The 27,832-nt window shown below is 40.1% G+C and overlaps 2 protein-coding genes across 2 annotated transcripts in view; one reads left to right on the forward strand and one right to left on the reverse strand.

The window, feature by feature from the left end:
• The first annotated feature begins 616 nt into the window (after positions 1–616).
• LOC141549785 (tryptase-like) lies at positions 617–5,751 on the forward strand. The gene is made up of 6 exons (XM_074279699.1): positions 617–644; positions 809–869; positions 2,015–2,225; positions 2,944–3,188; positions 4,872–5,035; positions 5,172–5,751. The coding sequence occupies exons 1-6, from the start codon at positions 642–644 to the stop codon at positions 5,328–5,330; spliced, it is 843 nt and encodes a 280-aa protein (XP_074135800.1). The 5' UTR covers positions 617–641; the 3' UTR covers positions 5,331–5,751.
• A 12,475-nt stretch (positions 5,752–18,226) lies between these two features.
• The window catches only part of CACNA1H (calcium voltage-gated channel subunit alpha1 H), a 383,111-nt gene continuing 373,505 nt past the window's right edge, over positions 18,227–27,832 (reverse strand). Inside the window, 2 exon segments of the mRNA XM_074279700.1 lie at positions 18,227–21,165; positions 21,905–22,083. Coding sequence (XP_074135801.1) covers positions 19,969–21,165; positions 21,905–22,083 — 1,376 coding nt within the window. The 3' untranslated portion in view covers positions 18,227–19,968.

The raw sequence follows: 27,832 nt of genomic DNA on the forward strand, positions 1-27,832 counted from the left end.
GGTGCTTCATTCTCAAAAAGGACCAAAATGTCATTACTATATTAAAGTCGAGTTACAATGTATTAAACTATGATTGATCAGACCAATATAAACTCAGAATGCTGTGCACAGGTACAACTTGTGTGGACATTTGGGGTGGATTCTCAAATTTGTGCATCTTGCATTTCTTTTGAGTTACTTCCATTCTGCTTTGCTCATAGAGCACAGCACCTGTTTAGATGTAGGTTTGCCTTGTTGGGTGGTCCTTTGCTAGCATCTTCAATATCATGCAATCACTTCTAAAGTTCTTCAGAGAGATCTTGAGAGGGTCCTTATATCACTTCTTCTGACTGACTACCTTACTGAGTATTTGCCTTGTTTGGGTTCTCCATAAAAATAGTCCTTTAAGTAAGCATACATTTGGCATTTAAACAATGTGATAGCTCACTGGAGTTGTGCTCTCTGCAGTAGAGTTGGAATGCTAGGCAGTTCAGTTCAAGAAAGTCAGTGTCCTGTATCTTATCATATACACTTCCTTCTTCTTTCTTTCCTCATCCCCACCCTTAGAGGAGAGCTGAACTCCCCTCCTTTCTCTACTTCCTGATTTTGGAGGATAAGTAGGGTGCTGACTGAGGGGGAGGAGAGAGCAGAAGAAGCTGACCATGGTAAGGATACTGCTTCCCTCCTAGCCTCTGGCTCCCCTGCTATGCCCAGAAAGATGCCACATTGAAGATCTTCTCTGCTCCATCTATTGCCCTAACATCCAATTGCCCAACTCCTCTTCACTCTGAAGATTTCCATCCTCTCCTTTGTCCCATTCTTCCCCTAGGAGCTGTTTCTGCTGTTCCTGATTCTTCCTTTTCTGGAGACCTCGGTTGCTATGCCACAAGGTGAGCCATTTATCCTTCTACTGGTCCTTGAGGTCCTTCTGTCTCCTACTATCACACTGAACCGTAACAGTAAGTTGCTCATGGGAGAATATGATAAGGGTACAGTTGAGTTCTGGGGAGAAGAAGAGTCTAGTTGCTAATACACTGAACTCCTTGAAGTGGTGGTAGCCTATGGTGCTAGCTGTGTGGATCTAAGGACTTGATCTCCCTCAGCTTTGTTTTACTTATATATAAGAGGAGGAGAATTGCAATGCTTCCCTGTTTGGTATCAAGCGGGACATTTTAAAAGTTCATATTGAGCCCGTAGAGTATCGTAGGATTAAGATCATGGGAGAAGAGCTGGAAGAGGCTGACCTTAGAGGCCATCTAGTTCAACCCTTAATTTTTTTAAATGAAGAAACTAAGATACAAGATTAAATGTCCAGGCTCCCCAAGAGTGATGAGAGACCAGTCAGGTCACTTAATTCCAAAGTCTCTCCAATATATCATGTCATCCTATGGAGATGTCTATCATTGATATGATGTGTATTATTATTGTTGGGATGCTAGGTGGTGCCATAGTGAATAGTGCTGTTTGTCCTTGGTTCTCAAGGAGGACCATGACTTCAGGGAGATGATGCCATGACATGCAAGTGAATTGGACTTAAGTGAGTGAAGGTCACCTAGCTCAGTTTCCTCTCCAGAGCCATCTGGGTCCAGTGGCCAAAAATAAATCAGGATGACTGGAGTGTATCATACATTGAGCACTAGACCTGAAGTCAGGAATACTCCTCATCCTGAGTCCAGAACTGGTCTCAGACACTAATTGGCTGTGTGGTTCTGGGCAAGTCACTTAACCCTATTTTTGTCGCCTAAGTTCCTCATCTGAAAAATGAGCTGGAGAAGGAAATGGCAAATTGTTGTAATATCTCTGCCAGGGAAATCCCAAATGGGGTCATGAAGAGTTAGATCACATATGAATAACATCAAATTATTATTGTTGTTGTTATTTATAATAATAACCTCTTAATTGTGGGCTTAACTGTGGACCCCAGTATAGAATTGGAGGCTATGGAAGGGTGACTTGGGGGAATACATGGAAGGAAGTGGTCACTGAATCTGATATTTGAAGTCCAGGGAAGAGAGATAAATGCTTGGGTCTACAGGACTGCAGAGGCTGCTTCCACCAACGCATCTCTCCTGGAGGGCAAGGGCTCGAATCATTGGGGGTGAGGAAGCCGCAGAGAAGGATTGGCCATGGCAGATCAGCCTGAGGAGGCAGGAAGAAGATGAGGAAGAAGCATTATGGAAGCATTTCTGTAGTGGTTCTCTTATTCACCCCGAATGGGTATTGACTGCAGCATCCTGCTTTTTCAAGTAAGTCAGTCACCTGCATTTGGTTCAGCTGGATAATTGTTAATGAATTTGGGGGGATGTGGGCTGGGAGGTGAGAGAATGGAGCAAGATGGGATTTAGGAGTCAGGTTTTGAGACCAGACTCTTACTGACTCACTGAGAGTAAGGCATTTCTGCTCTCTAGACTGTTACTTTTCTTGTCAAATAGGGAAACGTCCTGAAATTTTCATTTATGTGAGACAGACAGAGAAATAGGAACAGTGACAAAGACAGAGAAATAGGGACAGAGACAAAGACAGAGAGACAGAGAAATAGAGATAGACAAGGGACAGAGAGAAAGAGACAGAGAGAGACAGAAATAGAGAGAGCCAGAGACACAAAGGAACATAGAGACAGAAAAAGAGAGACTGATAGACACACAGAGAGAAACAGAGAGGCAGAGACAGAGAGACATATACCCAGAGACAGAGATAGAGACAAGAGAGACAGACAGACACAGAGATGAAGACAGAGAGAAAGAAACAGCCACATAAATGGAAAATTTTGCTCCATTGTAGAGGAGAGAGAAAATGGAATAGTGAGTAAAATCTAGAAGGCTCAAGTCCCCAGATCCATGATTGGGAGCTATTGTAGGCTAGGAATCAAGGAGTACGGTTGTGTCCTGAGGCTGCTGTAATCGGCCAAAGACATGCTTCCCTAGCCCCAGTTACCCCTAAGGAACTTTCTTCTGCTTTCCCCAGTGAGGAAGAGGAACCTTCCAGCTTTAGGGTCCAATTAAGGGAGCAACATCTGTATTATGAAGACAAGTTGATGTCCCTATCCAAGATTGTGGTCCATTCCAACTTCACTTTTGATAATGAAGGTGCTGACATTGCCCTGCTAAAGCTCACGGAGTCTGTCCAGTTTTCCAGTCAAGTCCAGCCCATCAAGCTTCCTGCTGCCTCACAGAACTTCTCCAACACAGAATGCTGGGTGACTGGCTGGGGTAATATTGGTTCTGAAGGTTAACAATCCCTACAGGAAGGATATTACCTCTTGTGGTTTTTCTTATATTTCCTGTTTTGGGAGCTGGTCCAGGGTCAAGACTCAGAATGCTAAGGACTAAGAGAGGGGAGCAGAAAAGTTGGGAGAAAGTCATTTCTTCTCCTTCTTTATCAAGATAATTGTCCAGGGCTTTGTGAATCTCAGGAGATTCTGGGATCCCCTAGTGCTATGTTTATGTCTATGTTTAGTCTGTCAGTTTGTCATTTGATATTTAAATAATAGAATAAACCTCCAAGAATACAAACCCCATGTAAGTCCATAGGAAAGGTACCAGGATTAGAAACCAACAAAAATTATCATTCAATCAATGAAGCATTTATCAAATACTTATCATGTTCCAGGCATTGTGCTAAATGCTAGGGATAAAACAAAAAGAAAAAAAAAAAACAAGTGCAACAACAATAAAATGTAGTCTGGATCTTGAAGGAATTCCTATTCCAACAGGCAAAATGCTATTTCTATTCAAGATACAGAGAGAAGACAACAGTAGGGAGAATTTGGGAGGCTGGGATACCTCTTGCAGGCCTCTTGAATCTTGAAGGAAGCTATAACAGCTAAGAGGCTGAGCCAAAAGAAGGAGAACCTTCTACATATTTGGGACAGTCAATGAAAAGGCACAGAATCTGATAAGATGCTCTCAAGAACATTGAATAGCAAATTTAAACAATACTATTTTTACTGACTTACCAACTAGAGCTATACCAGGGAGGTCCAATCAACCAATCAACAAGCATTTATTAAACACTTAATATGTGCCAGGCATTGTGCTTTGGAAAATATAAAGACTATATAAAAATAATCTGTGCCTTCAAGGAGCTTACATTTTAATGAGGGAGGAAACATTATATACATATACATATATATATACATATACATATATATTATATATATATATATAATAGATGTGTCTTCTATGGGGAAGACATATATATATTAAATTTATGTTTTTTATATATATATATGTACATATATGCAGACATAGATACATAAATAAATTTTTGAAGGGTGCCGCTGTCATGGAAAGAGATCAGAAAAGATTTCTCAAGCTTTTTGAGGACAGAAACCATCTTATTTTTTGTGAATTTACAGCCTAGCAAAGGGTCTGTCATAAAATAGGGATTAGTAAATGTTTTTTGTCTCTAAACTCTGTGTATAATCAACCACTGCACAATATGGTTTAGTATATATATATATATATGCATATATATATATATATATATATATATATATATATATATATATATATATATATATATATGTAGAACATTTTATTTGGTTGATTCCTGGATTAAAATGTCAATTCTGCATGTAATCTGTGATCAATTACTTCCCTTCTCCAGGACTCATTGTCTTTCTTAATAAAGTGAAAGATTTGGGCTAAGTTAGCAGTTCTGACTTTTGGTCTCAGTCTTCACACTTTAAAATTATTGAGGACTCCACACAAAGAGTTTTTGTGAGTTATGCCTTTTGATATTTACCCTCCTGAAAATGAAAATATCTGTAGTATTATGAAAATAGCTTTGACTTTGAAGATCCTTTGAACCTTGCTTTGAGAACCATTAGATGATCCCTAATGTTTAAGTAATAAGTCTATATCCCTATGATTTTATGCTTTCCTTTATAGAAATTCTGAACCCACCATTCTCCCTGAAGCAAGTTCAGGTCTCTATTTATGATAATCATGACTGTGACCGGCTTTACCACAAGATCTCTACCATTGCTGAGTCCACAAGGATAATTCCTGAGGATATGATATGTGCTGGCAAAAAAGGACATGACACCTGTAAGGTAAGGGCCCCTGTGAGTTTCTTCCTCTCTTCTCACTGCTTTCTCCCAGGTGCCCAGATTACTTGTCAGAGTTCTCTCCTTGGGCATCTCCTGGTTTTTTTTGAGCTAAATCAGCAGTTTCTGTTCTCTCTTTTAGGGGGATAATGGAACACCTCTTGTATGTAAGGTTGAAGACTCTTGGCTTCAGGCTGGTGTGGCAAGCTGGGTAGACAATTGTGGTGAAAATTCCAACCGCCCTGGAGTCTACACAGATATCTTAAAATATTTGGATTGGATCCAGAAGAACATTCAGTGAACTTTGGGTTCAATTTCTCCTCACTCCCTTCCTAATCCTGGACTCTGAATCTACTGTAAAGCCAAACAAAACCTTTTCCATATTTTCCTATTCTTCCTGACCCATGCTACATCCTAAAACCTTGGCTGGGAGTTAGAAACCTGAGTTCTAGTTCTTTACCCTGATATTGGTTCCATGTATGACCTCAAGAAAATCCCTTCTTTGGTGTGATCCCCATTTTCCTTCTCTGTAAACCAAATTGTGGGAGGTTTTGGCTCTGGCAGTCTATGATTTAGTGAGCCTATTCAACTTGGACATTGGGGAATTTTATTTTTGCAGGGGGGTGATTTGGAGGACAAGGAAGAAGAGGGGGAAGTTGGTTGGGCTACCTGGTATTATGTATATCTCATTAAACTGTCTGCAAAATCTTTCTGCACTGGAATCTGTGTTTTTTTTTTTTTTTTTTGAATTGGCTTTGTCTTTGATGAAGATAGCCAGAAAGAGTCAGAAGTTAGAGGAAATTACTGAGATTAATCAAAGGAACATTCAGAAAGGCAATCTTTTTCTTGACATATCTTGACAGTCTATTTATGGGAAATTTTGGGGAGCTGATGAGAGCTGTGAACTTGGTCCTCTTGGCCATAAGGAACTTCTCTCTAGTCCTAAAAGGAAAAACTGCCCAAATATGGTCCAATTTCTCAGTGCCACGCAGTAGAAAAACAATATAGACTCTGATAAAGGTGATAGTTGTGCTTCAGCAGTGATGGTTCATTCTTGGGGCTTCAGTTTTCTCTGTAAAATTAGAAGATGAAACTGAGGAGGCTGTAGATCTCTTGATCCATTTTTGCTGATGTGCGTGGCTTCACTAAGGAGTGAGACTGCCTGCAGTCCGTGTCAGATACATGTCTTTTTAAACAGATTGGCTGAAGATGCTTTTCCAAATAATTTTGGCACTTCTTCAGTTCTGAGACTTCTAGAAGAGGGTGAAGCTAAAATTTTGCTGACTCTGCTCCCATTTGTTCTAGGGACAAGGCTGGAGGATATGACTCCAGATCATGAGAGGAGGGATTCAGATTAGACAAAAAAGATGGTTTCCCACAGATGTTTCTGTCAGGGCTAGGCTTAGAGGAGGTGAGAATTTTTCTTTTTGTGGAGGATACCATAGATCTTAGGGTTTTCCTCTGGGAGGGATGAGTTGGGAAGAGCTGACTGACAGATAATATCTCCAGCCTCCAATACCAATCAAAGATAGAGGAAATAATTGTGGATTATTTAGGCCTTTTGCTTAAAGGTTTCCTCTTCCAGGAATCTTTCTTTCCCTTAGTGTCCCAGACTATAGCGAGATTTTATTCTTCTGGTGCCATGCATTGCATCCTCTTAGCAATGGTTGAGTGAGAAGCAAAGATCCATGAGGCATTTCTAGTTTTAAGGGAGGTTCCTTTTTCTGGAAAAAAGTCAAAGCCCTGGTATATTATGTAATAGATTAGGGGAATTTATCAAGTCAATTCCTTCTACATTATCTGAATTTAGTCCATCATACAAGTAGCACTTTATTAATTTTTTCCTGATCACTAAGCAGATGGCAAAGGAGAGATTGTTGTTTGTCGTTTATTAAAAGGCCAATGACATTAGGAAGATAATATCCTGACTTGTAAGTGAATTGGATTTAAGTGTGCAAAGTCACTGGCTTCACTCTCTCCTCCAGACCCATATAGTGTCAAGACATAGATCAGGATGACTGGAGATGGCTCTAGTTTTAGTAGGATACCCTGGTCCTTTTAAAGTTAAGGTTTTTCCCAAGTTTCAGTTTCTCTGAAGGAACATCCCAGCAGTGATTATGGCTAGGCAAAAAATGTGGCAAAAATGACCCATTTTTACCTGCTCAAAAAAGAAAAAAAATCAATCTGATAGAAGTTTCTTATCAAATCCAGCAGGTTTTCTTGTCAAAAGAGAAACAATTGCTATTCATATTTGCTCTGAGCCATCAAAACCCTAATAATGACCAAGCAAGTCTTGAGCTGATACCTATTGGTGGCCAATTAGTGAGAGCCTGAGTAATTGGGTTTAAGGAAGAATCAAGAACTCCATTTGAATTCTAATGGGCTTCATCAAAGAAAATGGGTGTTCTAATGCTTTATTTCAAGAAATCATAAATAAAATTACCTGGGGTAAACTAGTTAATTGTCTCAGGTTTTTAAAAATAATTGAATAAATAAATAGGGAAAGAGAAAAAAGATCCAGCTTGTAAACTTCAAGATATCTTGTGAGGATTCAGCCATCAAAATTTATATTCTTTAGGGCAGAGTGCCCACAAGTAAGGGTATGATTCCCTTTGTGGATGGAGGGAAAGGAGGAGGAGAAGGGAGAAAAGAGAGGGATGTAAAAGAAGGAAGGAAGGAAGAGAGGGAGGAAGAGAAGGAAGAAGGAAGGAAGGAAGAAAGGAAACAAGGAAGGAAGGAAGAAAGGAAGGAAAGAAGGAAGGAAGGAAGGAAGGAAGGAAAAAAGGAAGGAAGGAAGGAGCATTGTCCAAATGTAATATAGTTAGTTGGGTCCCCATTGGGAAAGCTACTTCTTCTCCTCACAGATTATTGTTCATCCTTCATTCTCCAAATGGACCAACGACATCAAGAAGGCAATATCTTGACTTGCAAGTGAATTGGATTGAAATGAGGCTGGGCTATGCAGTCACTAGCCTCACTCTCTCCTCTGGCCATTCAGCTCCAGGGGCCAGATATAGATCAAGGTGGCTGGAAAATAGAAGATTTAGGATCAGTAAAAATTCGTTCAAATTCTGCTTCAGACAGCTATTACCTGTGTGACCTTGGGCAATTATCCTTAGTTGTCTGGCCATCAGTTTTTTTTAATCAATAAAATGAGAGGGTTTACAGCCCTCTTGGGGGTGTTCTAAGGTCCCTTTCAGTTCTAAATCTATGACCAGAGGCTTGAACTTCATAATGTATCTTCTTGCTATGGATTGTACTGAGTACTCTGTAGCACTTGTTAATTTTTAAAAACCAAAACAAATCAGAATGACCAAATGTCAGAGCTGGAAAGGATACTAAAAAAGCACATAATTCAATCTCTTCATTTTACAGAAAAACTGATGAACAGAGGGCTGGCTAATCTTCCTTGGCCAAGATTACCCCGTAGGATATATATGAGAGTCAAGACTTAGACTTGGACCACCCCTATCCTTTTGTCAGGCTCTCTCTTCATCCCTGTCCCCATAATATTATACTGCTTGATGCTGTGTTATGGAAGATGTTGGCAGAAGCACAGGGACCCTGCCTCTTCAAGATGCTTCTATAAAGGTAAAGTGTCATTAGATATGAGCAACTGCAAACCTTTGATTCTTTCCTTCTCAGTCTTTTCCTAGATGTGAGACCCCCAAGAATTCTGCATATCTTTTCCACAATGTGGTGATTCAAGACAATTCCAATAGACGCAAGATACAGAGAAACTATGGAGACTGAATGTGGATCACCTTTTTGTTGTTATTGGTATTTATTTGCCTGTTTTTTTTTCTTTCTTGTGTTTTTTCCCCTTTTGATGTTTTTCTTGTGCAACATGACAAATATGGAAATATGTTTGGAAGAATTACACATGTAACCTGTATTGGATTGCTTGCTGTCTTAGGGAGGGGTGAAGTGGGGAGAAGTGAACAATTTGGAACACAAAGTTTTTCAAAGGTGAATATTGAAAATTATCTTTGTATGTATTTGGAAAAATAAATGCCATTTTAAAAAAGGAGTTGTGTGTAAATTGAATTGGGGTTTGCTCCTTTTCTATTCTTTAGATAATCACTGAGTTGGAAGGGAGAAAGGACCCTAGAGGTTGTCTAATTCAGCTTTTTCTTGAACTTTTCTATATCACTAGAAGCCTCTCTATATCACTGGAACACCATGGACAAATAGGAGGAAGTAAGGAAACAAAATATATTACTATATGCTAAATGCTTTACAAATATTATCTTATTTAGTCCTCATAACAACTCTGGGAGATAGGTACTATTATTCCCATTTTACAGTGGAGGAAACTGAGGCAGATAACAGTTTAAGTGACTTGCCCAAGGACTCATGGCTAGTGTCTGAGGTTAGATTTGAACTCAGGGCTTTCTGACTTTAAGTTCACTGTGCTATGTGGCTACCTCTAATCTAGCTCTTACTTGAAGGTCTTTGAGGGATGATCAATCCATGAATTTCCAAAACAACCAATTCATTTTAAGATAGCTTTTGTTGTTAGGAAATGTTTCTTGTATCTGCTACATAGTGGGAAGAGTGTTGACTTTTACTTAGTGGATCTGGGTTCAAATACCAGCTCTGCCACATATTACCTAGGAGAACTCAGGCAAACCAGTAAACTTTTCTGGGTCTTAATTATTTCATCTGCAAAATGGGAGGGAAAAAGAGGAAAGAGTCAGATTAGATGGTCTTTCCAGCATCTGTGATTACTTGTGTCTAAAATAAGTTTAATGCTGCATAATTTCCATCTGCTGTTCTTCATGCTAATCAGTCATATATTTATGAAGTATTTACTACATGTGAGACACTCTGGATACAAAGACAAATGTCTTGAAGGAACTATTTTACTAAATGACATAACCTGTACAGATAGAGTCACAGGTAACATATACAAGGTTGTGACAAAGTGATTTTGGGAGAATTAGCTTGGGAAAGGGAGAGGGATGAAAATGAGCTGAATTTGGATAGATTATAAATATTCTAAGAGGCAGAGTGGGAGAAGGAGGGAGCACTTACCTTTTAATGACACAGGGCAAAAGTACTGACATTAAAATTGGAGTGAGAGAGGACAGCAAGGACATCAGTTTGATCAGATCAGAGAGTGTGTGATGGAATGTATTATAGAATAAGACCCGAGAGGCTGACTGAGGCCAGGTTGTGAAGGGCTATAAAAGAGGAGTTTATATATGTCCCTAGAGGTAAAAGGGGTTCACATAAGTAGTGCAGAGGCAGGACCAGGAGTTGGGTTGAGTTCAAATCTGGCCCTAGACATTTACTAGCTGTGTGTTCTTAGGCAAGTCACTTTATTCCATTTGTCTTAGTTTTCTCAATTGTGAAATCAGTATTATAATAATACCTGCTCATAGGAATGTTGTGAAGACAAAATGAAATATCCATAAAAGTGTACAAGGCCTAAATAAAATACTTTTTATTTTCAAAATATATGCAAAGATAGTTTTCAGCATTTATCCTTGAAAAACTTTGTCTTCCATTTTTCCCTCCTTCTACTCACCCCTTCCCCTAGAGAGTGAGTAATCCAATATATGTTAAACATATGCATTTCTTCTATACATATTCCCACAATTATCATCCTGCTAATAATTAAGAAGGGTTTGGTCTTCTTGATTTCTGATTAAGAGCTCTATCCACTGTATCATCCAGCTTCTCTTGTTCTCTCTAAATCTTCTTTTCTCAGTGTTAAACATCCTTAGCTCCTTCACCTTATCCTCATGTGGTCTGACTTGGAGTCCCTTCCTTTTTCTTGTTGCCCCCTCAACATTTTCTTCAATTAGTCAAAGTCCTCCTGAAGCTTCCTATTTTGAGTAGGTCAGAATATGGTTCTATTATTATCTCTCTGGTCTTGGATACATGCTTCTCTTCATTCTGCTTCAATTCGTATGAACTTCTACAGCCGCCATACCCAATAGCTGACTCAACTTGGGTCTGTAACCCTCTAAAACCTCCAGATCTTCTCAAGATTAATCAATCAATTGGTAAGATCAAATCAATTGGTCAAACTTCTGTCTAAGTAAAGCTTTCTTCATCTTTGCCTCTGGAAATAACTTTTTGAATTTACATGAGACTCCCCATTGACCCCAATTAAAAATCTTTTGATTTAATGGTCAATTTTACCTGGGACCCCAACTGTCATTCACATTGCTGACTCTCCCCCTCTCAGCTTTGTGTCATCTGCAGAGCTATGCTAAGAATACCACTTTCCCTTTATCCCTCTGATTGCTAAAAGCATTAAGTGGCACAGAATAAGCATAGATTTTTCTGGGGGGTCTACAGATGTTCTTGACATTGAGCCATTGCAGCTTGTCATTCAAGCTATTTTGAAGCAATCTAATTGTTCCATCATATAGCCCATGGACATCTTCATCTTGTTAACGAATACAAAAGGCTTTGGAAAATGCTTTGATAAGATCTAAGTAGATGTCTATACAATATCTCTAATCTATCAATCAGTCTAGTAAACTTATCAAAAAAGGAAATAAGTTGATCTTTTCTTTATGAAATAGTGCTGGCTATTTGTGATTACTGCTGCTTTTTTGAGATGTTCTCTAACCCTTTAGTGCTTCATTCCTTTTAAAAATTACTGTATATGATTTTGGGGACTGAATTTACACACCTTACTCACTCTTCCTGTCTATTCCCCTCTCTCTTTCCCTCTTCCTCTCCCTCCAGGCTAGAAGTACGTGGCTTCTTGTAGGTTCAGTCCCTTTACCAATCAACACAGGAACTTTAACCTGTTCCATTTATGACCTGAGCCAATTTGCTCTATTAGGCTCCATTGATCCCCACCATACTGGTGTTTGATTTACCATGGACACCCAAGTAATTTAGTGCATTGTAGCCTGGTATCCTGAGCTTTAGTGATCCACTAATCTCCACCTCCTTGGTCGCAAGGATTGCAGCTGTGTACCAGCATGTCCACCAGCCTCAACATTACATCAAAAACTCTTTTAGGAATTCAAATAAGAATTGTTGGCTTACAGTTTTCAAATTACACGATCTTAAAAAAAGAGATATTTACACTTCTTCAGTCCTCAAACATAGAACGCTGACAGGTGACTGATTGATAATCATATCCACTAGTCCTTTCAGTACCCTAGGATTTAATTTATTTGGGCCTATTGATTTGAACTGATTAAGGTAGTTAGCTTCTTTTTACTCTTTCCTTATTTAGTTTGGATTCTTTGAGAATGAAAGACAAATAACAACAACAACAAGGGTTTCAATTATCAATTGGACATTTTTCTTCTTTCTTTCCTAAGACAAAGAGCCACAAAATAAGATTGGAATTCTCTGCTTTTCTCTCTGCAATCTGTCATAAATATGACACTTTGAGAGCAGGTTCTATCCTTTGTAGAACTTGGGCTTTTTATCCAGCCTTCACCACTCTCCTAAGCTTCACTCTCACATTTCCAACTGCTTATGGACATCTTGAACTGGGTGTCTTATTGACAGCTTCAATTCAACATGCCCCAAATTGAACTCATTATCTTACTTCTCTCTTCCCTCTTTCAAACTTACCTTCAAAATTACTATTGAGGATACTGCCATCTTCCCAGTAATCCAGAGTTGGAACCTGCATGTCATCCTTGACTTCTTGTTCTCTATCATAACTAATCTGTCCATTATATGTATTTATTTGCTTTTTCTGAACTCTGACACCACTGCCATCACCTTGATGTAGGCCCTTGTCATCTCACATCAAGACTTATTGCTCTCACCTTCCGATTGGTCTCTCTGCTTCAAATCTTTCCCCATTCCATTCCATTGTCCATCAAGGTATTGAAGTGATCTTCCTAAATCACAAGTATGACCATATTATTCCCCTAGTCATTCCCTCTTGCCTTCAGGATTAAATATAAAGTTATCTCTTTGGCTTTAAAACTTTGTACAACTTGGTCCTTTCTTACCTGTTATTGGTGGTCTTTCCTCTTCTATTATTATAATCATTGTGTAATTGTTTTCCTGGGCTTGCTGACTTCATTTTGCATGAGTTCATACATTAGAGCTTCTAGACTTTTTTAGGTCATGGACTCTTTTGGCAGTTTGGCAAAACTGATGGATCTTTTCTCAGGATAATGAATAATGTTTTTAAGTGCATAAAATAAAATAGATAGGCTTCTTCCCACTGACCGCTTGGAGAAATTATTAGAGTGTTAATAATGTTGAGTCCAGAGTCCATAAAAGCTGAGGAAAGGTTTCAGACTCTTTCTATTACAGGAGAAGGAGTAGAATTCATAACCTTGATTAGTTTTACCTATATTTCTTCCCTCTCATCCCCCCTCCGTTACAACTAAGGTCAAGGACAGATTTAGTCTTTTCTTGGGTTTTAGACAGGATTCAAGTTAATTCTTTCCTCCCTCTTTCTAATCACAAATTCTTCAAGGGAAGGACCCTCTAGTTTTTACTCTTCTAGACTTTGGGAATGGAAGGACTTGTTCTAATTAGCTCTCTATCAATAAGGTGCAAATGGTGGAAGAGTTGATGTTGAGTGAGAAATGATTAAAAAAAGAGCTAGACCTTCTTGAGGGAGAGAAGAGAGGTTCCATGAACAGGGTTGGAACATACATTAGAAGGTGCATACTACATGTATAACAAAAATATCTATACTCTTTGACCTGCTAGATATATTCTTCAAGGAGGAAATTGATAAAAAGAAAGGCTTCATTTCTCACCAAATAGTTAAAATTATACTATTTGTGGTTCAAAGAATTAGAAACAAAATAGGGCAGCTGGGTGGCATGGAGTCAAGAAGGCCTGAGTTCAAATGTGGTCTCAGATACTTACTAGGTGTGTAACCCTAAGCAATTTGCCTCAGTTTCTTCATCTGTAAAATAAGATGGAGAAGGAAATGGGAAACCATTCCAGTATCTCTGCCAAAAAAAAAACCCCAAATGGGGTCATGAAGTGATGGACATGATTGAAATGACTAAACAACAACAAATGCTCTTGGATTGTAGAATGACTAAGTAGTACATGAATGTAATGAAATATTATTTTATTGTGAAAAATGTAGAAAATGCTAAATATAGAAAATCATGTAAAGCTATATAAAATAATGAAACATGAAGTAAATACAGCCAGGAATATAATCTACTCAGTAGATACAAAATAATCAAAACTGAATGTTGAAAGAAGAAATATCAATCTTGACCCTCCCAGACAGCTCCCTCCACTCTTTTGAGGAACTGCAGGTCCATGGTGTGGTAATTTTTTTCAGTGCAATGACTTTTGCCAATATTTTTTTCCTTTTATGGGAAAAAATCCTTATAAAGCATGGTTCTCTGGGAAGAATCAGGGAAGGAATACAAGGGAAATGTAGAAATGGAGACAATGTAAAAAATATGTCAACAAAGATCTATTTTTCAAAAGAAAGTCTAGCTTTTGTGTTATTTCTAAACATTCTCCTGGCCTTTGGGCACAAGAATGCAGATGTGGGCTCATCAGGATAGAGCGCAATGGAACTGTGGCCTCTCTCTTTCTATGTACTCTATCAGGGAGTGTCATCTATGTTTCTATTAGATTTTTTGGCCACCACATCACACGACTAGCTCATATTTAGCCTGTCATCTGCAAAAGTCCCCAGATCATTCTCACATGAACTTTTGTCAGTTCACATCTTTCCCATTCTGTACTTGTTCATTTTATTTTTTTTTTGAATCCAAGTATAAAACTCAACATTTATTCCTATTAAATTTTAAGTTTTTAGATTTGATCCTATATTCTAACCTATTGAAATTTTGAACATATCAAACAATATATTGTTTCTGTCTCCCCAGGATTAACCGTCTCCCAGCTTCCTATCCACTGCAAGCTTCAAGTCATTGGCCATCCTCATGCAAGTCCACTAGAATCTAGGTTCTTTATACTCTTTGGCATCAAACTCTGGCATCTACTCTGACATATTTGTGATGTTATGCTTTGTTTGACCTGATGGGTCATTGTCTGCATTGTCTGGAACAATCCCAAACATTCCTTGGATGCTGCCTGTTATCATATAATACCAGTAATATAACAATAAGCAGTATTCTTAGGCTCCACACTTCTCATATATTATATCATGACTTATCTCCCTAGCTGCTAAGAAAACACTTTCTGAATCCTTGGAACTTTATGACTGGTGGATGAAGCCATCTAGACAGATGTCTGAGAAACACGGCATCTTTGCTATAGCTCAATGTTCTCTGTGAAACTAATTCTAGGTGACTCCTTGTCCTAGAGAAATTAGGAGATTTTTGTTGAGACTTTAGTGTTCACATTATAGGATCTTCCTGAGAGGAGCAAAGACGAAAGAAACCTTTGGGAGGAAAGACTTGGGAATTAGAAGATGTGGGATCCATTTTTGTTTCTGTCACTTATCAACTGACTTTGAGTTAATCTCTGGACTTCAATTTCTTTTGCCAAAAATAACTCCCCAAACAAAAGCAACAAGAGGTTGGTTTATGTAAGATTGACAGTTTTTTAATGGCTCTAGCCTTCTATGATTCCATTTGATGGTAGGTCTGACCTTGAAAAACAGATAGAAATTTCATCAGAGACAGAAAACCTGTTGATCACCTATTAGGGGTCTATCAGAGATGTGGAAATTTGAGGAGTAAGTAATAGACATAGACAGAAAGAAAAAGGGAAAAGGACCAGCTGGTTGCATGTGCTGGAAACCAGAGCATGGTAGGAGGAAAGCACAAGGAAGGAAAATGGGGAGACGCAGGTGGGCCTTGTGCTGTTCTTGCTCGGGATCCAGAGGGTCCTCATTATGATCTCACCTCTTGCTATTTTGCTGGGATGCTGGGAGCTTTTCATGCTTTTCTTTAGTCATTTTTTTCCTCTAGAGAAGAGGGAGTTAATGTTTTGGTTAGGTCAATAGATAACTCATGAAAAAAAAATCTATTACTATGTAACTGTCTGCAAGACAGATTACTTAACTCTAGATCTTAATTTTATCATGTGTAATGCAAGAGAATACCAGCCCCACTGACCTCACGTGTGTACTGTAAAGATTTCAGAGATAGAACTCAGACTCTTATCCAACTTCTAGATGAAGATGAAATATGCTTTATACATCTTGGACAAATGGTCAAATCTCTGCTTGAATACCAGGAAGGATGGGGAATTCCCTACTTTCAAAATATTCTATCCCATTGTTGGGAAAATCTTCATTAGGTTGAGTCTAAATATGATTCCTGAAATTTCCATTTATGGTCTTAGGTTTTTCTCCAGCGCCAAGTAAACAAGTTTGTTTCCTCTTCTGTAGTCCTTTAAGTATTTACAATCTAAGGCATTGCTCCTAAGTCTTTCTTTTCCAGGCTAAAGATCCCCAGCTTCTTCAAATGATTCTTTTCTGACAATTTTGAGTTCTCTCAATTGCCCTCCTCTGGTTACCCTCCATCTTGTCAAAGACCCTATTAAAATAAAAAGCCCCAAAATGAACATAATGAATCCACCAGATATACCTTTCCCAGAGCAAAAAAGAGGCACTCACTTCCTCAGCTCAGATTAGATTTTGTTTGATATGGACCAGGATCAGTGGAACATTCTTAGTTATGTCGCGTCATTGAGTCACATTTAGCTTTTGGTCAATAAAAATCCCAGGTCCTTGACATATGAATTATTACCTAGCCCTATTTCTCCCATTCTGTGCTTGCATAAATTGATTTTTTGAACCAAAGTAGCAATTTACATTTGAGATAATGAATAGCAAAACTCTTTACCAACATCAGAGTTGACATCCATTAAACTTAACTCTACTGCAGAGGTGTGACTCCATTGGGCTGCTTACTTTGTTCAAATGCCAAAAGTACGCTTGCTTAAAAAAATTATTTTACAGAGAACTCACATATGGCAGGCACTCACTCTCAAGGTCTCTCTTAAGAACTTTAGAATCAATTTTATGACATGGGAGACACTGGCTCAGGACTGCCCAGCATGGAGCACTGGTACTGGGCTCTATGAACAAAACAGAAGTGAATTAGCTCAGAAAAACAGGAGATACACAAAGCTATCTATTTATCCAGTGGCAAAGCATTTTGAGCTGGTTGATCAGTTCAACCCCAGTCAGTTACACATTGTAACTCAACTCTAACATAGGGATGCCATTTTGATCCTCTTTGAGAATGGACACAAGCAACCAGCTTACATGCTCTATTTATCAATCTATCATCTATTGATCTATCAAAAAAAACCCTATGATTTAAGAGAAAATGAAATAAATTCAAGGGGGATGCTGAAGAGGTATGAAAGTGAGTTACTGCTAATGGCAGGATATTAGTTCAACAAGTTTCAATACCCCATCCAATTCTTTCCCCACTTTACTCATGCTCATCCATGATGCCCCTGGGTATTTATTTTTCCTGTTTCCTATCACAGGCATTTTCCCTTCTATTATTTGGTAGTCAAGGCTAGTGAGGAATTGCAAGCTGGTTCCACATTTTATCCCTTCCAATGGACTTGAATCCTGGTGGTGAAAATGTTAGCTTAGCAGCTGCCAGGTCTGAGTGTCACAACTGCTGAGGGTCTTTGGCTGCCTACCCTTCATAAGCTATGTTTTATTGGAAAAGCCAGAGACATGAGGGAGAATTCCCAGGCTATACAAGGTAAAGTTTAGAGGTCTGTTTTATCAAGTAAGCTAGTTATTCCTCTTTCTCCTGCCCTTTCCTACCTCCTAAAACTGGACTAATGTTTATTCTTTGGGGTAGGATGGGAATGTGGGAAAAGACCACAGGACCACAGATTTAGAGCTCAAAGAATCTTAGAGGTCATTCAATCCAGCTCTATTTTACAAATGAGGGAACTGAAGCTTAGAGCAGTGACATTCAAGGTTATATAGATAGTGAATGGAAGAGTCCAGATTTGAACATAGGTCATCTGATTCTTTTGCTCTTGTGTCCCAGCACTTAACACAGTGCTCGGCCCAGAGTAGATGCTTAATAAATGCCTACTGGCCGACTTCTCACCATACAGAGTTGCCACTATTCTTTATGGTGCTCTATACACGTTTGCTGATTGAATGAACCGATGAGTGAATGACTGAAAAATTCCACTTTTCTTGGATTCAGCACCTAGGTTTTGGACAGAGCAGAGACGGCATCAACATTTTAGCTGAGCCCAGGTCTGTGGGTGAACACAGGACATCCCACCCTTTCAACTTAGAAATTCAGTCCACACTTCCAGTTTATATAGTTTAATACATGTGAAACAAGATACATTTTTCTCGTTTGCATAATGAATGCATCAATAACAGACGGTACAAGGTGAATGCATGAATATGAGGCATCTGGGGATTATTGGCAGCTGATGGCTGATTGCAGAGAGTACCATAATGCCAGGTGGATTATCATTGTGTTTGTCATCATTATGATCAGGTTCTTTTTCTTTTCTTTTTTCTTCTTCATAAAACAACAACTTTCTATGGGTGGAACCATTATATGGAGAGGGCTAGAATGGGAAGTAAGATATTTCTCCAAGGGGTGGAGAAAGAGCAGGATTAGGGTACACAGAAGTTAAGGTCAGCTGGAAGCTTCTTAGAGGCTCTGCGCTACTCACCAATGCACACATGCATGGACACTTGTGGGCATTCTTGGGCATCACCTTCCCCTCCCCAATTCTGGAGGGGAACTGTGGTAGGGAGGAGAGACTGGGTGTGTGTGGGATGGGGCTGAGGTGGGAAGAGGTAATAGAGAATTGGAAGAGCCATTATCCTTACCCTGCTCCAGTTGTTGGAGAAGGCAGCATGAGCTTAAATGCTCACCAAGAATGGGGCCCAGGACAAATATGTTAAACTTTCCATCTGGTGCCAATAACTTACTGTGACTGCAGCAAACAAAATAGATTTCTTCAATAATTTAATGTTTATTCATTCTATTCCCCCTTGCCCTGCCTCCCCTTCTCCACCCTCTCATTCCCCTCCACTTCCTCCAAGGTCCTTCGGCCCAAGAAACTAAATTTGAGTACATTTTTTTTTCAGATTATTGCAACATTTAACCTGAATTGGTAGGAGGAGAAAATGTCAAATAAAACACCAAAAAGTCACACATACTATGGGAAGATTACTTGGGGATGGGGAGGGGACAAGAGGAGTGAAGGATGAAGAAGGAAGGGGATGATGCTATATTATTGCCCTAGACAGTAGTGGTTTGGTTATCCCCAGAGGGAAGACATGATGTGTCTCTAAAGTATGAAAGCAAGAAAGACTCGAAGAGAGAAAGGAGACACTCAAAAAGGTCCCTTGAAGTTGAGAAGATGACAAGAGGGGAATGGGAAGGGCAAAGGAAGAAAGAGAAAATGAAAAAGAAATTCACTCCCACATTAAACACAAGGAAACACCACTTAGTTGTGGAAGGAGGTTAATGGCCAACATTTTGGATTATTCTCTATAAAAATATGTGCATTATGAAGACAGATTTTTTTTTTGTCGTTTTCTTTTTTTTATCTCACAAATACATTATTTCTATTTATAGAACTGCTGATATACAGACACTGTACAGCTCACGTCGCCCGGGCACTTTCACATACTGTGTCATTTCTACACAATAAGGTGCCGTCTAGAGGCGGAAAAAAAAAATTAAAAAAAAAAAAAAAAAGAACCCAAACCTGAATCAATGTGATTGAGGCTTATGGGGGGCAAAAAAGCGACTTCCCTGTACTGTTTCCAAAAGAAAAAAATGTTTGCATTGCCCTCCCTGCCCCCCTGGCTGGGATCGGCTCCAATGGTAGGCCCCACTGCCTGGCCCTCCTGCCAACCTACGGGGTCATAGCCCCGGCCTGGGCCCGGGCCCTGGGCAATCCCAGCTCAGCCCAGCTCTGCCAGAGTGGGGCTGCATTCTTGCCATCCCCTTCTCTCCCCCTCCCCTGCTGGGCATGGACCTAAATCTGAGCATCAAAGCCCTTAGTGACAGCCATCCCCAAAGCTATACTGGTTCATCTATTTGGTCATCTGTAGTGGGTGTTGTGGGGGGTGGTCCTGACTTCTTCAGGGGGCTTTTGGGAACAGTGAGGAGGAGTTCCTGGCCTTTCTCAGGAGGGTCTCCAGAAGATTTGAAATGCTCTGTTTTTTGGAGTTCCATGGGAGTTGTTGTCCCCGCGGGGGACTCTCCCGCATCTGGTCGGGAGTTGGCAGCCACGGGCTGGCCACTGTCCAAAAAGTGACCACCACTTGGAGAGCCTGAATCTGGCGGCTCAAAGGAGAAGTTGGGAACCATTAGGAGCTCTGCCCGGCACTGGGCTGGGACCCGCCACTCCCCTTTGGGGGGCATGTCGGCCCCACTTGCCCCACTCTCTCCCTGCTCCAGGGAGTCCCTGTGGGAGGCTGCGGGACTCAGGGTAACCTCACAGGATGGCGTCCTCCTCCTCAGAGTGGTCGCACTGCTCTCAGACACCGGGGGGCGGGGAGCCGGGGTGCCCTCATCCTCTGCAGGAGGATCAATGGAAATACAAGGGGGACTCATCTTCTTCTTCCTTCGAACCCCTGGAGCAGGCTCAGTCTCCACTGGGCAAGATGCCCTGGCCTTTTTCTCCCCAGACTCCTCATAGATGCTCTCCCCATCACCGATGGATGAGCAGACCTCCACGGAGTGTCGTCGCTGGTCGTCAGCCCAGTCGGGTTTGTCCAAGAAGCCCTGAGCATCAACGCTGTAGAACTTCTTCAGGTCTCTGTCCAGCCCGCTGCCTCCCACATGGCCCTCACTGGGGGAAGCTGAGGGCTTGCGGGCCGGGGAGGAGAACATCGAAGCTGAATGGCTCCGCGCCTCAGCCTGGGGCCTCCAAGCCCGCACCGAGCTGTTGATGTGACTCACCTCCTCATCAGCTGGATCTGAGGTCTCAGGGTCTGTGGGGGGGTCTCCGCTCTGTCCGGTGGGCCGCCTAGCAATACTTCGCTGGCCAAAGGTGTGCTTACGGGTGCGGACGCTGGCGGGGCGGGAGTGGGGGGATGAGGTTGGAGAGCGAGGTGGGGTCCCGGGCAGGGAGAGGGGGCTGAGGCACATCAGGGAGGCACCCAGGGTGCCTGCTGGGCCCCGCTTTGGCTGAGTGTTCTCACTGGGCTCCCCTGTAAGGTTGTCCCTGGAATCTGCAATCTGGCCTTCAAGGGAATCCGTCCGCAAGGCTTCCTGTAAGTCCAACACAAAATGATGGGCAAGTTAGGGGGTATCTTCCTAGTGCTGTCTGGGGGAGTCAAGGGGAGCCTCACATACTAAAGCTGTTCCCGGGTACTCATATCCAGGGTAAACTACCATTAGGGTTTCCCTAGGATATATCCTGCTATACAGCTGAAAGTTGCCCACCTCAACCTTTGATTCAGAATGTGGGATTCAACTTTGTAGATGCACAGACACCCAAAAGAAAGCTGAAGACCTGGGGTGGTATAGGAATGAGTAGTATGTTCTGAGGATCTTATGGTCAACAATATAATCTGGGGACAGATTCACTCAGAGTCCGGGAGATTTAGAATCTAGAAAAGCAAGTAACTCTAGATTGGGGATGAGTTGGGGGAGCTATCAGGAAACCTGGGTTTTAGCCCCAGCTCTTCCCCTAATTCACTACTGTAGAAATGTGCACTTCATAGAACCGAAAATCCTTGGAGACAAAAGAGACTTAATCTACTTAATGTCCAGGCCTTTAATTTCCTCCTCTGTGAAATGGTAAGAGTTCTTTCTCTGTCTCTTTCCTTTTCTCCTTCCCTCCCAGAACTATTGTGTAGATCAGCTGAGATACTTTATAAAGTGCTGGACCCATAGATGGAACAAAGGCAACCCCCAATTTCCCCCAAAACAAAACAAAACTCCAACAGCCCCAAAACTTTAGATTAGGTGACTGGAGGGAGAGAAACCATAGCCAATGGCTTCCTACCTGTCTACAGAGCAGCCTACTCAGGCTGGGTGACCTTGGAGTACTTTGTGACGACCTTGGAACCTCAGCACTGGCAGAAAGGGGAGGCCCAGATGCAGCTGACAGAGATACATTTTCCATTGGGACTTGCAGGGATGAACAGGATTCCACAGGTTGAGAGTGAACAGAAGTGATTGAACCTAGAAATGAAGGGGAAAAACAAAAAATGCCAAAAGCCATCCTACATGTACAGGAGCAAGACCTTGGATCAGGGTGTTGGAGATGAAAAATGTAAGAAGTTAATATGGAGCCAGGGTGGGGCTGAAACTGGGGTTGAGTTAGGACTCAGTTTGGAAGTGGGATCAGGGTTTTTGAAGTCTGGGATTGAGGTTAGGTGGGGAACAAGGATGCAGTTGGATATCTGAACCAAGGTTGAGGGGTAATTGGAGCCAGAAGGCAATAGTGGTCTGAGTCTTTGAATACAGTGTCCAGTGCCCTGTCATTAAGGCAATTGCTATTACCCTTCATCTAAATATAATTTGGTCAGGTGAAACTAAGAAAGCGTACCTGCCATCTATGACCCCCTAAATCATCTTTCCCTAGACTACTGTGAGCGCTCTTGGAAGCCCAGGCCTCTTTTTTGGTCATTTTTTGTCTTGTAAGCTCTGCAGCTACAGGGCCCAGAACTGCTCCTTCCTTTTTTTTCCTAATGGGGAAGACTCCAAATTTGGGGTCCAGATCTGTTCTTTCTGTCTCTCACTGATTGTGAACTTCTCAAGTCTGAGTATTGGGTTGTTTCTCCTTTCCACCCCCTCTAATATGAGCTGTCTGAAGGTAGAGTTTAAGTTTTCTCTCGCTTTGCTCCCAAAGACTGTAAATTTTCCATAGTCAGGATCTGGATCTGCATCTTCTATGTCTTTCCCATGGCAAAGCTGAACACAAAAAATGGGTAGACAGGGATGGAAAGTAAGGATGATTATATGAGTCTATCAACAAAAGAAGGAACTGTCTTCTCTGTGTTGAGAGGAAAGTGGACAAACATTCTGAGTCTCCCAAATGCTCTCAGAAATATATATGCCTTTTGATCTTACCAACAGAAATGCTTGCTTCCATTTTGACAAATAAGGTGTTTTTCCAGGAATAAAAATTGGGGATAATAAAGGAATTTGTTTGTTTGGGGAAATCTTGCTTTTGAGGCTGGGTCTTACATGAAGGAATGTGATCAGGGCCTGGAGTCCTGTGGGGCAGGAAATTTATGAGGCTCAAAGGCATAGTCAGATGTACAAAGATTTATGGATAAAATTTTCAGATTCAAGTTCAAGAATTATTTGGGGATGGGGTGGCTATCATGGGGTCATAGTTTATAAATTATTATCTATAAACTCTTGATGTTTTGAGCTGATGAAACAACTGGATAAGATGTTCCCTTTCCTTTTCTTTATCTCAGAAGTTCTCAAAGTGTGGTCCTCAAGATCAAAACTTTTTATAATGATACTAAGATAGTTTAGTTTATAATATGGCAAATATCAGTGGATATAATCTAAATAAACAAAAGCTCTTTGGGAGGGTTCCCAATGATTTTTAAGGGTGTAAAAAAATCCTGAGACCAAAAAGTTTGAAAACTTCCACTTTATCAGAATAATAGGTCCTCTGATTTTGGCTATGTGGGAATGAATGGAGGAATACCCTGAGTGGATGAGATCTGGCATGGGGTTAGAAAATTGACAAATGGGCTGTGGTACAGGGCACCTGGGTAAGCCAACCCATAACATTTCACTAAAAAGAAAGAGGTTATTTTTGATTTGGGTCAAGAAAGAGCCTGAGAACAGAGCTCTATAAGCTTGGAGAAATATAAAAGATAGAAAACTTGATTCCTGCAGTTTGAGATATATTGAGAAATTAATAAACTTTATAGTCACCCAGCTTTCAATGCAGAAATTTCTTTCTATATACTTTCTGTTATTTGTATCTTTTTATGTCTTATATTTTTTCCTTTGTGAATAAATCCTTAGAATTAGCATACAGAGACAGAGACAGAGAGATAAGGATAATGTGCAGGTACTGCTGGATGGCTGGATTAACTGCAATTGAACATGTTGGTAGTGTGAAGGGAAAAATGATAACAGAACATAAAGAATAAGGGTGCGACAGATTTTTGAACCCAATGACTTTGACTGGTTTGGTCAGAAAGCTCTGCTGACCTAGAATAGTAGATTTTTTTTTTTTAGAGATTTTAATTTTTGTCCTAGAAACTCCCTCTCCCCATAAAGATCAGCAATTCAGCAGCAACGATAGCTTTACAGAGTTTTTCTGAGAGCAATGGGGAAAGGTTTGCATTAGTATTTCTGATTTCAAGGCCAGCCCTTTTGATTTAAAAATTAGACTACAGAGGAATTTAATGGTTAAAGAATGAGATGAGAGATGAAAAAACAAAGATGAAAAAGGGGCCCGTGGTCTTCTAGTTTGACTAGAATATAGAGGATGTGAAGCATGAGCTAAGGTTGGAAAAGTTGGTTATCAACAGATTAGAGAAGGCCTTGAATGCCAGGATCAAGAATTCATACTTTATTTGGTACTCAATGGGGACATACTGAAGATTTCTGAGAAACCAGAAGGTGGCAATAGAAAGATTACTCACACATTATGTAAGGTAGATTAGCCAATGGAGGCAGGAAAAAGTAGATTTGAAGAGAAATGTTGAGGCTCTCAGGGTGGTTGCAATAAAAGCAGAAAGGAAGGAGGGAAATGAGAGATATTGAGGTGACTGATGAGTTCCCTGTTCAGTCACATCAATTTCTTTAAAGATTTCTCTTTTCTTGCTCTTTAGGTTCATTTGCAATTACCAGATCAGAATGTCTTTTTCTGAGCTTCTCACTTTTCAAGTCAGCCTTCTCTTTAATAATTTCAGGATAGGACCCTATCAATCCTTTCGAATTCTGTTTTCCCAAAGGCAAAGGTACATGTCAAACTATGTTTAGTATTCTTATAATGAACTATTAAAATGCCATGGTCAGTGTGTCCCAAGGATTTCGTTATTTTTACTTCCCCAACTTGTTCTTCCTTATAGGAGTTCCCCTCATCACATTTTCTATCTTCTGGAATTTAAAGATATCAGCAAAGCAAATCAAAGATTTCTCAGCTCTTCTCATGGTGGCAAAAAGTTCCAGTTTGTTATCTGTATTGGAAACTCATTATCCATTTCCTCCATCTGACTAGACAGTACATTTCCACTCTGTCATGTCAATTTAATCTTTCTTCTAATCATGATGCTTCAGATTCATGGATTACCATATTATTATATTGTTTTTCTCTAACATCCTACTCATTCTCCTGCAGACTGTGTTTCTGACTTTCCTGGAATATGTCACCATACCTGTGAAATCTCACTTCACCATGCCAGACCCCTTCTCCCTTTGATGGATTAAATCTAGAGGCTTTTATTTTGGGATAGATCCAAGCCAGCTGTACTTCATTTCCCTCTTGGATATGCTTCTGGCTTTCCTGGACTTTTCTACCATGCTCCCATGCTGGTACATACTCCCCTCCATCCTATCCCATCTTGTTTCCCCCCATTAGATGGCAAGCTCCTCGAGAACAGGAACTATCTTTCTTTTTGTTTGTATTTGTGTCCTCAGTGTTTAGCACAGTACCAAGCACATAGTAAGTGCTTAATAAATGTTGTCTCATTGCTTTACTGTGTTTATATAACTTACTGTCTATTTGAATGTCTTTCTGTGTTATGAAAATGACCTTGGGTTCTTGCAGTCTATGTCAGAGAATAAAAAAGTCTGCCAGGTCCTCTTCAAGATGAAAAAGTTTTAAATATGGGCCCAGACATGCAGAATATGTCTATGTTCTGAGGAGCAGCCTAGCTAAATTTAGAGAGGCTTATTACCAGATGGATGAGTTCCAGGTGATGGAGTTTACTGGCTATAGCAACTCATGAAAGGCAAAGATACGTGGATGAAATCCCAGATCCTTGTTTAAAGGACCAAGACTAGATGGAAGGGTCCTTAGAAATCAAGTATAAGCCTTTAATTTTTACAAATGAGGAAATTAAGGCCCAGAAATGTGGTGATTTGTTCAAGGTCACAAATACTAGTCTGTTACTTTTATTGTTTAATCTACTTCTGTACAAGTATATTGCCCTATTATATCACAAGTTCTTTATCAACTATCTATGATACCTATCAGTGAATTTTTATTTCTTCTCATTCAGATCTTTAGTTTACTCCCCCACCCCAGTCAATTTACACAGGATACCATCATATAGGTATCTGAACATGCAAGAATCATTTTAGTCTTTCTTCCTCATTACTGCTTTGTAGGCAGCTATTATTATGGATTAATATTATGTCCTACTCTCCATGCCCCATTCGGGGTTTTTTTTTTGTCAAAGATACTGAGGTAGTTTGCCATTTCTTTCTCCAGCTCTTTTTGTGATGAAAAAACTGAGGTAAATGAAGTTAGAGTCACATAGCTAGTATGTATCTGAGGCCATATTTGAATTCAGGTCTTCTTGATACCAGGGTTGATGCTCTTATTCACTGTGCTACCTATCTGCTTTCATTTCTGGGCAGCTACATTGCTATTTTTCTTTTTATGAGAGAAAGTGTGGTAAGGCAAAATAATAATAATAATAATAATAACTAGCATTTATATAGTGCTTTACAAATACTCTCTAATTTTATTCTCACAAATCTAAGAGGTAAGTACTCTTATTATCCTCATTATACAAATAAGGAAACTAAGGCAAGCAGAGATTGAGTGATTCTAGGATCACAGTTAATAAATGTCTGAAGCTATATTTGGACATTTGTAGGTAGCAACTTTTTCTTTCATCCTTATTTCATTTCACCTCATTCAGTTGCCGTTACTATCTGCTACTATCTCCTTCTTCACCCCTGTCTCTCATGAAGAGGCAACCCTTCTTGTCATGGCACATTCCCCTACATGAACGAGAGATTCAATTTTATTTCATGTCCTCCAGCAGATTGCTCCTTTGATTATGCTCTCTCTTTTTCACTCTGTCTCTGCCTCTCACATCTTCAATTCTCCCTGTTTATTGCCTTCTTCCCTACTGCTTACAAAATGCTGTCTTCCTTATCTTTAAAAAAGCCTCATTTGATCCATCCATCATTGCCATCTATCATCCTATATTTATTCTCTTTTATGGCTCAACTCTTTGTAGACAACAGGCTATCTATAATTGATATTTCTATTTCTTTTTCTCTTCTTAACTCTCTGTATATTGGCTTCCAACCTCATCATTCAATAGAAATTCTTTCCAAATAGAAAACTCTTCAAAGTAACCCATGATATCTTTATTGCCAAGTCTAAAGTCCTCTTCTCAAATCTTATCCTTCTTGGCCTTTCTTGCTGCCAACATTATTGAAAATCCTCTTCTTTCTAGGTGGCATGACTCTTTCCTGTTTCTCTTTCTGCCTGACATTGCTTCTCAGTCTGCTTTGCTGGGTGTTCACCCACATCATGCCCACTAACTATGGGTGTTCTTTCCTCAAGCATCTGTCCTAAATTGTTTCCCTAGTGATCTTTCACTTGGCGAGCTTCTATGGATTCAATTATCATCTCTATGTAGATGATTCTGATATTTGTCCAGCCCTCATCTCTCTCCTGACCTCCAATATCACATTTCCAATTAGTGAACATCTGATGAATTCTAGTGAACATCTCAAACTGGATGTTCTGTAGATGTGTAAAATTCAACATGTTCAAAACAGAACTCATCTAAACCTTCTCTTCCAAATTTCCCTATTATAGTCAAGGGATTCACCATCCTTCCAATCACCCAAGACTGAAAACTAGTGTCCTTTTGGACTTTTTTTCTTTCTCTCACCTTGCATATCTAGTAGGTTGCCAAGTCTTATTGCTTCTGTCATAACATCTCAAATATGGGTTTCCTTCTTTGACTTCCTCATTGCCACCACT

The sequence above is a fragment of the Sminthopsis crassicaudata genome, chromosome 1, assembly GCF_048593235.1.
Source record: "Sminthopsis crassicaudata isolate SCR6 chromosome 1, ASM4859323v1, whole genome shotgun sequence".
NCBI lineage: Eukaryota > Metazoa > Chordata > Mammalia > Dasyuromorphia > Dasyuridae > Sminthopsis > Sminthopsis crassicaudata.

What these genes read in the sequence shown, in the direction of transcription:
- LOC141549785 (XM_074279699.1), top strand. An exon ending in ATGCTGGGTGACTGGCTGGG is followed by an intron (nt 3,189 to 4,871) that starts GTAATATTGGTT and finishes TTTCCTTTATAG; the next exon opens with AAATTCTGAACCCACCATTC. An exon ending in AAGGACATGACACCTGTAAG is followed by an intron (nt 5,036 to 5,171) that starts GTAAGGGCCCCT and finishes TCTCTCTTTTAG; the next exon opens with GGGGATAATGGAACACCTCT.